General features: G+C 40.5%; 1 protein-coding gene across 1 annotated transcript; it reads left to right on the forward strand.

Moving 5' to 3' along the window:
* The first annotated feature begins 784 nt into the window (after window positions 1-784).
* LOC139382279 (phosphatidylinositol transfer protein alpha isoform-like) lies at window positions 785-16150 on the forward strand. Its single transcript, XM_071126151.1, has 12 exons — window positions 785-918; window positions 2209-2239; window positions 5462-5607; window positions 7125-7216; window positions 7523-7530; window positions 8247-8321; window positions 8841-8924; window positions 13323-13400; window positions 13905-14015; window positions 14424-14546; window positions 14710-14775; window positions 15568-16150. The coding sequence occupies exons 1-11, from the start codon at window positions 902-904 to the stop codon at window positions 14755-14757; spliced, it is 813 nt and encodes a 270-aa protein (XP_070982252.1). The 5' UTR covers window positions 785-901; the 3' UTR covers window positions 14758-14775; window positions 15568-16150.
* The last annotated feature ends 140 nt before the right edge of the window (window positions 16151-16290 follow it).

A 16290-nucleotide genomic window follows, 5' to 3' on the forward strand; every position in this document is an offset into this window, starting at 1 on the left:
AAGTGAAAAGCACAATACAGTAACAATGCATGTTTTCAACTCTCACCTAAAATCATAATGGTAATAGGAGTGTTTCACACATGTTCAGCAGTGGAGGCTGGTGGGAGGACCTATAGGAGGACAGGCTCATTGTAATGGCTGTAATGGAATACATGGAATGGATTCAATCCATTTATTCCATTCCAGTCTTTACAATTATTATTTGTGTTGCTCTAGTCTTGCTCAAGCTTATTGAAGGCTAAACCACTGGTTTGACTTGCTGAGGTTGCTACTAACCTGTTCCAAAGACCGACACAAGAAAACACCGGGGGGTTACTGAGTTCACCCTCCACCAACTGTCACAGCCAAGAAGCTTGAATGAGGAGTGAAACTGGGAGGACTGGAATAACATTTGGGCTCAGTGAAACTGAACCACTGTGACTGGTGAAACAACTTAAAAACCAATGCACTCCACTTAAAACCCCCACAACATTTGACCTAGGTAGACTTCAATTGAAGAGCTTACAGTTTTCCATAAGTAAACTATGTACATGACTCTGTGCATGTGGTCCAGGCCAGGTATAACAAAAAATAACCTCACCAGTAAAATAAGAATTTGCATGTGGTTAAATAACATACTGGTTTTCATGTGTGATCAGCGCAAACCATGGTGTAGTGTGTTTATTTCAGGTCTGTATGTTTTGCTTCGAATAAGGATGAGGTTACTGAATGGAGGTGACTGACTTGAGGTGACGCCGCGCCCCTTTCGGCATCTGTCAGGAAGTGAATTCAAGAAAAATAGGAGCGCAAAACCGCGGAGACCGTGGGTCGCAGACGGACAAACATACCTCCGCCGTTTTTGAGTTTTTAACCAGTAAGCTAGACATCTGAATGCTGCATATACACGGACAACACTACCAAAATGCTCATTAAAGAATTGTAAGTAAAAATGTTTGGGAAAATATGGTGTTTAGTTAAAACGTGTCACGCAAAAGAACGATGTCATACACAGGCAAACCATTGGGAAAATGTCTTGTGTGACAATTATCCTCTTCGTTTATAGTATTTTCTCTGTTAGTCTAGTATAGCCTACTTACCATTTGGGAATTCAAAAAAACACGTGCAAGTTGGTATTCGCTGTGTTATCTTTGCGTAAAATGTCAAGTTTGTCAATGCTATTGACTGCTTGTTGCCTGTCTTCACTGTATGGATAGACTCATTGAATTCATGCATTAAGTAAAAAATAATCATTAACACATTTGCCAAAATGGAAATGTATTGTCAGTTACCAAAATGTATCTTAACTGACAAAGTGCCACTAACTTTGTAACCATAACTTTAATTATAATCATCCCATGCATCGTCAGGCCTACTAAAAAAAACATACAAGGGTGTGCCTTTTATCTCAAACTAATCCAGAGTATACACTTGCATGACATGTCATCTAACTCATTGGTTACGAGAGTCAACAACTGCCATATCAACGTGTCATCCTGATGCCCCAAACCTGCCTGTATCAATACCTTAGAATTAGTATGGTGCCTGTCTTGGCTCTCATTACGCCCAGATCTGTTTATAATGAAATATTCAGTGCTGCTTAGACTGGGGACAGGTGGTGATTATTGCCTATTGTAGACTGGCAGAGGATGGGGCCAAAGCGAATTGTTTTCTGATAGTAAAAATCTACACCGGGCTTCAATTTCCTCTGACAATATTACAGCTAGAATCAGTAGCACGTTCAGGCTTGCAATGCTCATAGTTGATAGGTAGAGCAGGACAGTATGGTCAATAATCCATAACGCGATAAATTGCCCGATTTGACGGTAAAAATAACATTAATGTGCACCACTTTTTTTTTTTTTATCCAATAAACTACTACTAGTTTGATGGTTTTCGCCATCAGTTGTCCCATTAACAATCCCTCTTATTAGCTAGCTTATTTTCTTTCAAACTTCACATTTCTCTAGTATAGGCTACTTATCGTCATGAACGATGTAAGCGAAATGCCTGCGATAAGTGGTCGGTGTCGATTTATTTCAGATTTATCGTCCCAGGTCTATTAGGCTAAACGTGTTTTGATTAGCATACTCTTAGCAGTTGCTATCAGAGAATTGTCAGTCGGGAACTAATAAATCAAGTGATAAATTAGATGAGCAATAACATTAGTCATGAGCTGCAGGTGTTGTAATGTGATGTTGCTCTCTCTCTCTCTCTCTCTCTCTCTTCTAGTCGAGTCATCCTCCCCATATCTGTGGAAGAGGTAAGTAGCGACCGAGTGTCATTTATTTGTGTCTTGAACTCTCGCTTCATGTCACCTATCAAGCTGGTCAAGCTACATTCTCGTTTTCTGACTCAACGGTCAAATTGAGGTCAACGATTACCTAGCCCCGTGAACGTGCCGTACGCAAAAGCGGAACGTTCACGGGGCCAACCCGTTACCTAACGTGCCTGTGCTCTTGAGGAATCAGGGCCGTCTGTATGTCAAGCAGTTGGTCTGCATTATGTTCCTCTAACCTTCAAGTTCCTGTTTGTACACACACCTTTTATGATGGTGTGTGTGCACAGGATGTTGGCATGGTTTCCATTATGTTCACGATTGCAGTGTTTAGCCGGCCACACATAGTCAGGTCGGACATTGGCAGATAATATTAGCCATATTAATTCAAACGGAGCACCGTATTCCTGACTGAAGCATTGCAGTTGAAGTCAGTAGTTGTGGGTTGTTCCATGTCATTTCAGCAAGCCATGTCACCCACCATCTCAGATTGTTCTGAAATCGTTTCTGTAATTAGAAGCCAATAAGATTAGCATTCCTGCAACATTATTTTGTTGAAATAACATTTGATCTCTGAGAAATTAAGCTAATTGATTGCACCTAAATTGGCCAATTTAGTTTATAGGATTCATATAATGTTTGATAAATATAGTACCTGATATCTGATTTCGACCTAACTTTTTTAGGTTTATGGCCCATCCTACATCCTTATATTACCAGGTTCTGACTTCTAGATGCTGCTGTTCCTGTATTAGGTGAAAAAAGTTTGAAGAACTTAAAGGGATAGTTCACCCAAATTACAAAATTACATGGGTTTCCTTACCCTGTAACCATTTTATTGTCAAGGTATGACAGCAAGGAATGCTAATCTTTAGTGCTGAGCGATTAACTTGGTTATTTTTTGCATTTTAAACAACTAATTGATGTCGGTTCAATTATTTGAAATCCATTTCGTTCTGTTTTTTTCTTCTGTGAGCTCAATGCGCACATTTCGCGGCAGTTTCTCTAGAGATAAATCCGATCATGTCCAAACTGTGCGACGTAGTTGTAGTTTCTAAAAGGCCAATGTTATTCAGACAATGTGATAATAAACTACAATGGCCATAATCCATTGCGTGACTCCTTGTCCAGTCTGTTTACTTTATGCCTGCTCCGTAAGAGACTGAAGAATGTGCAATCAAGAGGGGACACATAGAGAGCAGTTTCTTTGAAGTATCTCTACCTGAAAATACATGATCTAAGTGGTTGATAGTTGTTGTTCAGCAGTCATGAAAGTATGCCTTATTTACTTTGAAGAACTACTAAAACATTTTTGTCATATGAGTTGGAATGACATAAAGTAATCAAATAAAACTAATGTAATATACACAATTAAATAATTGTATTAGTGTGAATAACTGATGATTAGTAAGTGATAAGCAGTCATGGGCAGTCCCTACCATCATTGGTATTTCTGTGTCATTCTATGTTACAGCTTTCAACTCACATAATGCAAAGTGCATTTAAAATATCAAAACCAAAATCATGATATATTTTTTTTTAGAATCTAACCAAAACCAACCGACCTCAAAAATCACTAATCTCTCAGCACTACTAATCTTATCTGTTTCTAACAACACAAGCGATTTCAGAACAATCTGAGACGGTGGGTGTCAATCCTATTTCTTGTGCTTTTTGAGGTGGAATGACCCTTGTATGTTCCACCAGATTTATTTTCATCAGACATAATCTTGCATTCCATCTTGGCAACAATTTATCAGCAACAGTGCTGATTCCACCGTTCTCTCTCCTTCCTTCTCAGTCTCCCTCTCTTTCTCCATTTGTTCTCAGAGTTCTAGTCACCAGCATCATTCCCTGCTCGCTCTTTAATTTTTTTTATTTTTTTTAAAGCATACTTAAATCTAAGTCTAAGTTTCCCCCAAAATAAGATTCCAGATCAAGGATCATAACCCTAAATTCCATTCATAGCCTTACATAAGGGTGATTCCTCATTGGAACAAAAACATACCATAGAAAGGTACTTTTGGAGGACATTTTCTATCTTTATATTGAAAAAAATAAGCATAAACCATTTTAGATTTGGCAAATGTTTCAATATATTGTTGAACATAATATACTCTACATGCATATCGAAGTTCCAGAATGAGGTCTCTGCTACTTTGACTTACAGTATAAAAATGGATTCAAAATAGTTGCCTTCTTTTGGTGATTTGCAGGATGTGCAATGATACAAGTGAAAGGAGGGCTGTGATTGGTTAAATTGCCTGCTATGCCAATTTCTCTGTACGAAATGGGCCGTAACTTTAACTTCCACAGCCTAAGGAAGATTAACATTTGAGTCACACGCACGCAGGGGAACAATAAGTGAAATGCTGGTTTTACACGTGTCGTCACATTCCTAACCACCTACTCGCGCATGAGATGGAACCACCAAAATAACACTGTTCGGTAGAGGATGTGATTGTACCCCATCTTCCTCCAAACAGAGCTGTTTCACCTGTTGAAAGCATCTCATTTTGGGATTAATTATCTAATCAGCCAGGCACAAACTATTCTGTGTTTTTAAATGTCAGTTGGCTGTTGGTTATTGAGTAGTGTCAATGTGCAGCAAGCGAGTCACCAGTTCCCTGTGGGTCACTACCTCCCTGACGCACAGTGGCCGCGTTCCAGGACAACTTTATTACAGTCACGCTGCACACAGCAACCTGCGGTTGGTTGCGTGCCACGTCATCGACTGCTGCTGGGTGACTCAAGGCCTGTGGTGGTGGTGGATGGATGGGGTGTGCTGCCTAGGCTGGTACAGCAGAGTTGGAGACAGTAATCCACCTGCCAAAGGTCTTTGACAGAGCTCTACACCCTGAAATCATTGGTGAGCATTTAACAAGGGAATTGTTGGCAGAGAGACTGTCATCCAACAAAAAAAAACTGCCACAGATGGCTATTACAGTATTTTCCTTATGCTTGCTGACAGTACTGTTATCCCGTTGAGCTGTTAAGCTGAAGTTGGTGTCTATCTGGGCTAAATGCACAAGGAACGTCCAGTGGTGAATATGGAAAACTGTCCCTGTCCAGGTGCTCTGAGGAGTGAATGGTTAGGGATGTGCCCACTGAAGTGGTTGCAGCTGTCTGTTAATGCAACTTGTGAACAATGGGGATTATTTAGTCTGTGTGTAACTGTAGGTCATTCCTCTTTCTCCCTCTCCACAGTACCAAGTGGGGCAGCTGTACTCTGTGGCTGAGACCAGTAAGAATGAGACGGGTGGAGGAGAAGGGGTGGAGGTGCTGAAGAATGAACCCTATGAGAAGGACGGAGAGAAGGGCCAGTACACCCACAAGATATATCACCTGCACAGGTACGATTGGTCCATCCACCTATCTACCCAGTGACTCCCATCCACCCACCCACAATCACCCAATGGTACAGTATATACCCATTGTTTCTTGAAGAATGTAACTCATAAATCCGTCATGAGCTCAGTTCAACTGAACCCAAAATATAAGCTTGTTTTACTCCATTGTAAATAATATAATTTTAAACAAATACTGTATATCCTCAAAACATGGTTAAAACTATAATGGTCAGTCCTTGCATCCATAGGTTATGTCTATCCCTCAGCTATTTCACAAGAAATTGGTGGGGTGTTCATGTTCTTATTATTTGAACTGCAGATTTCCACTTTTTATAAATAAAAAAGATATTTAAGAAATTATAAAATAGTTTGACAACCCTGTTTATATGCTTTCAAATTGTACTGAGAAAAAAAATATAAATATAAAAAAAAAATATATATATATATATATATATATATAATATATATAAATGCAGCAATTTCAAAGATTTTACTGAGTTACAGTTCATATTAAGAAATCAGTCAATTTAAATAAATTAGGCCCTAATCTATGGATTTCACATGACTGGGCAGGGGTGCAGCCTTGGTGGGCCTGGGAGGGCAGGCCAGCCAATCAGAATGAGTTTTTCCCCGCAAAAGGGCTTTATTACAGACAGAAATACTCCTCAGCTCCCCTCACTACCCCACCCTCAGACGATCCCACAGGTGAAGAAGCCGGATGTGGAGGTCCTGGGCTGACGTGGTTACACGTGGTCTGCGGTTGTGAGGCCGGTTGGACGTACTGCCAAATTCTCTAAAACAACGTTGGAGGCAGCTTATGGTAGAGAAATGAACATTCAATTAGCTGGCAACGGCTCTGGTTTACATTCCTGCAGTCAGCTTGCCAACTGCACGCTCCCTCAAAACTTGAGACATCTGTGGCATTGTGTTGTGTGACAAAACTGCACATTTTAGTGTCATTTTATTTTCCCCAGCACAAGGTGCACTTGTGTAATGATCATGCTGTTTAATCAGCGTCTTGATATGCCACACCTGTCAGGTGGCTGGATTGTCTTGGCAAAAAAGAAATGCTCACTGACAGGGATATTAACTAATTTGTGCACAAAATTTGAGAGATACAATTTTTTGCATGTGGAACGTTTCTGGCATTTTTTATTTTTTTTAGCTCATGAAACATGGGACCAACACTACATGTCCGTTTATATTTTTGTTCAGTGTATATCAAATTCAACCGTTTGTCTTTTTCAGTGATGAAGATACGGATCTCTCATGGTAGGGTGGGCTATATTTAAATAGGGTGAACTTTGAGCACCTCCTATCTCCTGACTCTTTTGGCATTTAGGGCCAAAAGGGCACTTTCTCACCACTTCTACCATTGGCAAACATGTGTGGGAAAGTTTTGTTCAATTGGGTGCGTTCAATTGGGTGCGGTGGTTGAGGTCAAAGGGGTGTGGTCAAAGAGTGATTGAATTCATATGGATTTGACACTAAAATAATAATATCTTACTTTTTCTCTGCAGTAAAGTGCCAAACTATGTGCGCATTCTGGCACCATCAACTGCTCTTAACATCCACGAGAAGGCCTGGAATGCTTACCCCTACTGTCGGACTGGTAAGTCCTCTGCTCTTCGTTACCTAGCCCTTCTGTAGCGAGAGAATATGTTGAATAATTCATTTGGGTATACACGCTAGCAGCCAGCACTGTGAGGACATGCTATTGGAATCTATGTAATGTCTGGACCAATAGCCAGGCATTGGGTATTAATGGTGTGTATATAGACAACTTCTCAGTTTGATTGACAAGGAGTTAGCCAATTTCTAACATGTGCAACTATTGAGATATTATTTTGAACGTCTGTTCCCCTAAACATTGTTCACTCTCTTTGTCTCCTCATGTCCATCTCTTCCCCTGTTGCAGTTATTACAGTAAGTACTGTTTTCTTCTATACATTTACATATACAGTATGTTACTGTTTACTTGCACACTATTCAGCTGTAAACATTGTGAAAGAGGAGCTGGTAACCTTGCCTGTCAAAAGGAAAGGAGAGAAGCGGATGGGGCTGACTTAACACAGAGAAAGACAGACACTCGTTTTGCCAGGGTGAACGTGTGTGTGCGCACATGCATGTTTTTTTATTTTTATTGACTGTACATTTGTTTATCCCATGTGTAACTCTGTTGTTTTTGTCGCACTGCTTTGCGTTTATCTTGCCCAGGTCACACTGGTATTTAACCAGGTAGGCCAGTTGAAAACCTGTTCTCAACTGGCCTACCTGGTTAAATAAAGGTGAAATATATATATATATTTGTTTGTTTTAAATGACCAGTACCACTGCTCATAGCTGATGTATGCCTCAAGATGTAATCACTTATAGTCCATATATAAAGGTTAAATAAATATATTACTTTAGGTTTCAGACCTGGGTTCAAATACTATTTGAAATCTTTCAAATACTTTGGATTTTTGCTCTAGCCCAGGATGGGGTTTACTGGTTAAGGACTATTCTATGGATTGATTAAGCCAGCATGCTCAATCAAGCACATATAGTATTTGACATGATTTCAAATAGTCTTTGAACACAGTATGTGTTGGACACTTGATTGATCTCGTTTACGTTATTATTTTCCCTTCCTCCCGCAGAATGAATACATGAAGGACAATTTTCTGATTAAAATTGAGACGTGGCACAAGCCCGACATGGGGGTTCAGGACAATGTGAGTGAGCAGCTAATGTAATGAGTCTGAATGTACACCATGTCAAGCATGGACCACCGGCACATTTAATTCAGTTGGCGGACGTCACTAGTCCTTTAATTTAACGATTTCCCCTTTTTATTTTATCGATCAGACTCCAATCAGTCACTTCCATTGACGTCATTTCATTCCATGTCATTTCCGTGTCCATCCTCTGACTTGGTGAAAGGATACGGAAACCCTTCTCGTGTTTGCGTTTTTAGTTCTCAGACCTGCTCTGTTGGTGATGACACTGAAACAACATGTACACATAATGTATCAAAGTGCTATGTAATCAGGGTTGGGGCCAATTTCAATTCAGTTTCCCTCAAAATTGGATTTAGAATTTGCTTTTCAGTTTATTTCCTGAATTGAGTGGATTGAAATGTAATTGTCCCCAAGGCCAACCAGGCATGTTATACCTAGTCTATGTAGTGACTACTAGTGAGGCATTCTTAGCTCTTGAAGTGGGTAACTTACTATAAATGATTCCCTGCATAGGTACATGGACTAGACCCAGATCAGTGGAAGAAGACTGAAGTAGTCTACATTGACATCGCTGACAAAAGCCAAGTGGATGTCAAGGTGATGGCAGTGATTGATCAGTGTGAATGTACTAACAATTTGTTAGTAATAAGCATTCTTTGAAACTCTTTTACTGTTCTAAACCCAGACACATCAGGGTTGTATTCATAAGGCAGCAAATGGTAAAAAAATGACAAACAGGGAGGGATTGCCTGAACTTGTCCAATAGAAATTCCCTTACTGAGAAAGCAGGCTTCTGGCAAATAGTTGTGGCAAATCTTTGGCCAAATTGCCACAAATTTGTGGCCAGCTCATATTTTAAAATGAAATGACTTTCGTGGCAAACTGTGGCCACAAATTTGCAGCGACTTATGAAATTCTGGAAAACAATACTGGGAAACGTGTGGCGAACATTCTGTTTGCTGCAAATTTGCTTCAAACTGATTATGAAAATGCAAATTGAAACAGGTTTTTGATTACTTTGTGTATTAACAACATTGAAATGTATATGCAATTTGGTTTGTGTCGATACATTTAAATGAACTTCCTTCTCACAGAGAACTAAACATACTAAACGTACTACAGGTTCTTCAGAAAGTATTCCCACCCCTTGACTTTTTACACATTTTGTTACAAAGTGGGATTCAATTTGATTTCATTCTTTTTTTTTTTTTTCAATCTACACAAAATACTTTAATGTCGAAGTGGAAGAAAGTCACATTTAAAAAAACAAAACATGAAGTAAAACCCTAATACTGCATATCTTGATTAGATAAGTATTCAACCCCCTGAGTCCATACATGCTAGAATTACCTTCAGCGGCGATTACAGCTGTGAGTCTTTCTGGGTAAACTAGCCAGTCAGTGGTGCTGACCGATTGAAACTGATCTAGCTAGCAACAAAATGTGTTTCACACTATCCCATAAAACATGACATGCTTACCAGGCATCAATTAGCTTGCACAATTAGGAAGTTAAGTTAAAACACTCACTTGACAACTTCGGTAGCTAGTTAGCATTTTCCACCCTGTTTGAGCTCAATGTGTTTACCAGTAGGGATGAAACGGTTACCGGTTTCACGATAAACCACGGTAAAATTCCCGACGGTTAGTATTACCGTTTCAAATTTTAATTATCATTAAAACCGTGTTTGATTACCACGGTTTGAAAAACTCATATGGTAAATACTGTCCGGCATCAACCAAAGTTAGCAACAGTCTGGCGCAGCATGCAGCGTGGGTTTTGTTTTGTGTGAAAACTTGCCGGAAGGCAGTGACAGCGCTCGGGAGATTTTTCAGCCTTCTAAGAGGACCAAATCTGAAGTGTGGTCGTATTTTGGGTTTTACAAGAGTGCTGAGGGAAACCTAATCGAAGATGGTCACCCTGTCTGCAGAACATGCAGCAAAAATAAATAGCTGCGAAAGGGGACAACACTTCAAATCTCTTGAGTCATCTTCGTGATCACCACCCGCTACTTTATAGCGAATGCAAGGTAAGTTAACTTTTAGCTCAATGCATGATGTGGGGGAAATGTCATGGTTTGTCTGTCAATCTTGCTAATAGCTAGTCCAATCATTTTAACGGAAGCGTTCAGTGTTACCTACTCTTGTAAAAACACTGCACGTTGTCCTGCTGCTGTACCCGTCGTGTGTCTGCAGACTCTATTTACCCATTGCACACGATAACACCTTATGTAGTTTAGTCACCCAACCAACATATATTTTGTTCATTTAAAATCCGTCAGACGTCGATTTGGTTGTAAGTGTTTCAACAGGAGAAAAAATATTGACTCCTATACAAGACTCTTGTATTTGTCAATTGCTGTGCTCATTGCAATTACTATCACTGTCTTAAGACTCGTTTGTATTTATGTAAATTGTGCATGGGCTCGTTGCATATACTCAAATGCAACACAAATTGTGTGAGTGAATAATAATTATAATGTAGTAATACAAGTAATACATTTTCTTTTCCCTTGGTTACAGAGTGGATGTGCAGCAGGCAAACCCAGCGATGCTACTGGTCCCTCATCTACAGTTGTGAACTTGTGACACAGACACTGAGCAAGCGTTTAAAAGGCAGGCTGCTTATGCACCCACGTCAAAAAAAATGCTCAGGACCTCACTGCAGCCCTTTTCATATTACATTGCAAAGGTCATGATGCCATTTCAAATTGTTGAGAGGCCTGGCTTTCTGAGGCTGATGAAGGTTGCCGTGCCTCACTACAAAGTGCCATCCCAAAATTTTTCCAAGAATGAAATCCCAAACCTGTACAACCAGGTTAAAGCTGATGTTGGAAAAAGTTTGGCTCAAGGCATATGGTTTGCTGCAACTACTGACCTCTGGACCAGTGAAAGCGGAGGTGGTCAACCCTACATCAGCTTCACTATCCATTACCTCACCCCAGACTGGCAACTGGAATCAAACTGCCTGGAAACACAGTTCTTCCCAGAAGATCACACGGCTCACAAGAGTTTTTGAGAATATGCCTGGAGAGTAGGGGGGGATCAACAAGAAAGACCTGGTCTGCATAACCTCAGGCAACGCATCAAACATGATCAAGACTTTTGAAGAGTACCCAGATCTGTGGCTTGGGTGCTTTGAACCTGGCCACATCAAAGGCTCTGAAAATTCAGAGCGCTGACACAGCAGCCAAGGCCTGCCGTCATCTGGTCCAAGGCTTCTCACGGAGCTGGAAGAGGAGAGAACTGAGAGAAAAGCAAGCTGCCCTCAACATGCCCCAGAAGGCTCTGATCCATGATGTGGTGACCCGGATGGGGGATCTACACACAAGATGCGTGAGCGTTTCCTCAGCCAACAGCAGCCAGTCTGTGTGACACTGGCTAGAGAACGAGGAACATGGAATCTGATGCCCAAGGATGCCGACATAAGTGTCATGGACCATCTGTGCCAGCTGCTTAAACCTCTGAGAACGTTTTTATAGATGCACTTGCCTCAGCGACACAAGTGACACTGTCAGCCATCAAACCTGTCCTGGACCACGTCACCTGTGATGTTCTGGTGGAAAAGGATACGGAGCCATCCCTGACCAAGGAGATGAAAAGGGTAATGAGAGAAGACCTTAACAACAGACACACAGAGAAGGCAAAGAGTCATGCACATGGCTTGTTTCATTGACCCCAACTTCAATAGGAGCTTTTTAGATAACCCTAAGGCAGCAGAGCGGGGCAGAGAGTCAGATTCTGACCACCCCAGAAGACAGAGTGAAAGAATAGATCAAGGTCTACCTGTCTCTGCCACCCATTCCAGCAGAAGAGGATCCACTGGTGTGGTGGAGGAGCTCTGCATCAGAGCTGCCTCACCTTGCCAGGGTTGCCAGGAAGCTTTTCTGCATCTCAGCAACCAGCGTGCCATCAGTGTTCAGTGCCAGCGGGCACATTGTCTCCCCTCGCAGATCACTACTTAAACCGGACCAAGTAAATATGCTGACATTTTTACATTTCAATCTCAAGTAAGCAAAGGATGTCCAGGATGTTAGGCCAGCAGCACCTTATTTCGTTATGAAGGAGAGAACGGACAATCGATCACTGCTGTTCATTTGATTTGTTTATATATTTTGTGTTATTTTAATGTCAACACATGCACATTAGATTTGTTTACATATGGTTGTATTGTTCTTACATGCACATTGGATTTGTTTACATATGGTTGTATTGTTCTTACATGCACGTTGCTTTACTTGTGTTGCTTTTATATGCACATTTGATTTACTTAAGGTTGTGTTCATTTAAACCTGCTCTAGAGAAACTTGTACCTCATGGCCATATGGTGCCATATTTAATGCTATTATTTTAATGTTTATGCACTCAAAGTGCATAGTCCTGCTAATTTTATTTGTTAGTTTTCAATATAAAACTTGGTGAACTGATTTCAGTGTTTGTATCAGTACTTTTTGAACATTTTCCAGCACATTTGAACAATACTGCGATAATACTGATAACTGTGATCATTTTGCTCACTATAATCGTGATATTTAATTTCCATATGGTTTCATCTCTATTTACCAGAAACTACTTCTGTCTGGTAAACTGTTGCCACTAGTGGCAATAAATATTGTTGCCACAGGTTTTCCCTTAATGTCTATGGGTTTGCCACAGATTCAAATGCTTCTTGTTTGCCAGAAAAAAAACTCTAGTGAACGATTTGCCACTATTTGCAATAAATATTGTTGTTGCCAAAGGTTTCTCGCTGATTCAGCACTAATGGCAAACCTTTGCCACAAAATGTTGCCAGAAGTTTACAAACTTGCCACAAATCTGCAGGAACTTTCCCAAAACCAATTATTTTTAAGGCACAACACTTCATTTTAACTTGATAAATGTTCTACTACATTTTGCTACGGTGTTCCCTAATGAGTACGACCCAGTTATCTGAATAGAATTAAATAGAACACTGGTATCTTTGCATCCTACTCATCTGCTCACTCTGCTCCACACAGGACTATAAGCCAGAAGAAGATCCTGCCATATTCAAGTCAGAGAAGACAGGCAGGGGCCCCCTGGGGCCTAACTGGAAGGTACTAGCCAAACCAATATTCCTCCATTGTTATCATATTTTTCACATCAGCTAATTTCACACGTAGCTGTATCCAGAGTCCTACAGTATATTTAGACAGTTGGGCCTGTGTGGTTTCTGTCTGAACATTCCGAGAGCGCCAATTTCACCTCCATAGTCGTTGCTAAGTGATGTTTCCACATCGTGCTGTTTATTTCTGATAGTTTTCTTCCAAACCTATGAAGATGTCCAGTGAAAGCAGATATGCAATTTGTTGACACCAACACAACACCGTACCAACTTGGATACACATTATCCCAAATGCTAATAAGTAAAAACGTTGGTGAAATTCGCTGCGCTGTTTTGCTTGAGAATGAAGGTTCCGACATGGCGTCCGTTCTAAAACCTGGCCTAAACTCTCTTGACATATGACTCTGGCTGTATCTATTCTGGTTCGGAAGCTCTATTATGTGTTGTCAACTGTTCTGCCTCTGCTTGAGGTAATAACTTGTCTTTACCTCTGCAGAAAGAGCTTCCCAGCAACACAAACTCTCCTCACATGTGTGCCTATAAGTTAGTCACAGTCAACTTCAAATGGTGGGGAGTCCAGAACAAAATTGAGAACTTCATTCAGAAGGTGCGGTAGGAGACTTGTCAATTATTCCAGTATTTGCATAATATTCCGTTATGGTGCCTACATCTTTTAGTGCTCCAGTTCAAACCTAGTGCTAGTACAGAGGCAAAGTCCAGTATTTTCATATCGCTCAATGTTCATGCAAAAAAATGACTCCGCCCTGGAACCCTTGAAGAAGAAACTAGTAGACAGAGTTGGCTGAGAAATAAGATATCCGAAGCTGTGCAGTCTCTGGGTGTGACAAAAGACTAGTTTACAATAAAGACTAAAAAGTGTTTTCTGTGCTCTAGTGGACAGACAGTGATTTGCCAGAGACATGCTACTCCAAGTTGCACATAATAAATGCTGATATTACTAATACTTTTTGGAAGTAATTGTTGTGTCTAATTTCTTTTCCTTTCTGATTTCCAGCAAGAGAAGCGATTGTTTACAAAGTTCCACAGACAGCTGTTCTGTTTGATTGATAAATGGATCGGACTGACAATGGAGGACATTCGCCGTATTGAAGAGGAGACCCAAAAAGAGCTGGATGAGGTAATTTACTGTACATTTGTTTGGTCTTTGGCATCAATTAACTCCGAATGAGATGTACAGTACTACTGTCTTATTGGTTTTGTCATTAGGCAACAGAAATGTGTTGTCCTGGATATCCTACTTATTGAGTGTCTGTGTTTATCTGTGTGTTTGTGTGTGTCAGATGAGGGAGAAGGATCCAGTCAAAGGGAGTTCTGCCTCAGAGGACTGAGGCTGTGCAGCTGTGATTGTGAGTACCGCTCTGTCTGGTGGTCAGTGGGAATTGAGACTGAGTTCAGGGAGGTGTTCATTAGTGCGCGTAATGGAAAATGCTTTAAAGCAATTTGCAACAGAAAACAATGATGAGCGTTTCTTATAGGACAAGTCCAGGTATGTCGTTCCCTGTATTTACAGTAAGTTCATTTTCTTCCGCTTGGTACCAAACGAACACGACACACATGAGGTGCTCAGGACGTGCACCTTACCCCATATGAATCAGCTACCGTGTTATCAGTGTCAGTGTAATCGCTCAGATCTCATACTCTATCACGTTTCCCCAACTAGTGGCCCGCGGGCCAATTTTGTCCACATTTGATTTTATTTGGCCCACAAGTTTTCTGAGCAAGGAAAACTTTCTCGCCAATAAGGGAAAAAAAGTTGGACATAAGACTGTAAAAAACAGCAGATCATCTCCAAGTCATTTTAATTTCCATGCGTAATAGAAAGATGTGTGTGATCTTATACAAATGTAAGCAAGGTTTGAAATAATTGTTTTAGTCTGTTATATTCTTTTTGGGCTTCTTGCGGTATATTTTTTGTCTACAAATGTATTTGGAATTATGTTTCGGCCCTCTGACAATCTGCTCAAGAAAATAATCAGCCCTTGACTGAATCTAGTTGATGGTCCCTGCTCTAAATCTTCAAGCAATAAGTCCTCTTATAATTGTGCACAAGGAAACAAGCCTCGTCTATCTTGCAGATTTGCATTTTATAGATTATAATCAAGTCGGTCACACATCTTTCTCTCGTTCCACTTTTTCAGATCTGTTACTGAAACACCAGCATCTCTGCCCTGCCCTTGTACTTGGAAATGATATGGCTGCATGCAGACCCCTATACTGTCCAGGCAAGCCATGGAGAGGTCCCAGCAGCACAGAGGTCCACAGCAGCCTTACCTCTGGTGGCCATCACATTCCTAACTAATTATGTCACTTGTCGAGTTTTTTTTAAATGGGAATTTTGTTTTTGAGTTGTAGTGATAGTATTTTCTATTGTCTTTAATTCCTCATGTTTTGTGGACAAACCTGAATTTGTGGGTCACTCCTGTCTATCAAAGTACTACGATGTCTCTGTATTTCCCTCTTGGTTACAGTGCATTGTTCTTGCCCGGGGACAATCTGCATCAGCAGGCCAACCTGAATCAGCAGGCTGAAAACCAGTTGTAGTGTTATGGCTTTGGGTGTACGTCTTTTTGGGGCAGGAAATATGGAACAATATACCTGGTCTCTGAGTAATAAATCATGTCCTGTACTGTATTTTTCTGTATTAATTCACAGGGTCATTTTCTCTGATTTAATTGATTGAGCAGCATTTATTGTTCTATACAACCTATGTTATTCAATATAAAAAATAGTATATTTATACTCTTTGCGTTCTGTGATTGTTTTCATTGGTGCAAGAACTGTGTTCCCATTTTTCCTGACTTGCTTGATTTTCTTTACATCCTTTTATGTCAAAGAATTTCACAGAAATGGTTTAAAAGATC

The sequence above is a fragment of the Oncorhynchus clarkii genome, chromosome 24 (assembly GCF_045791955.1).
Source record: "Oncorhynchus clarkii lewisi isolate Uvic-CL-2024 chromosome 24, UVic_Ocla_1.0, whole genome shotgun sequence".
NCBI lineage: Eukaryota > Metazoa > Chordata > Actinopteri > Salmoniformes > Salmonidae > Oncorhynchus > Oncorhynchus clarkii.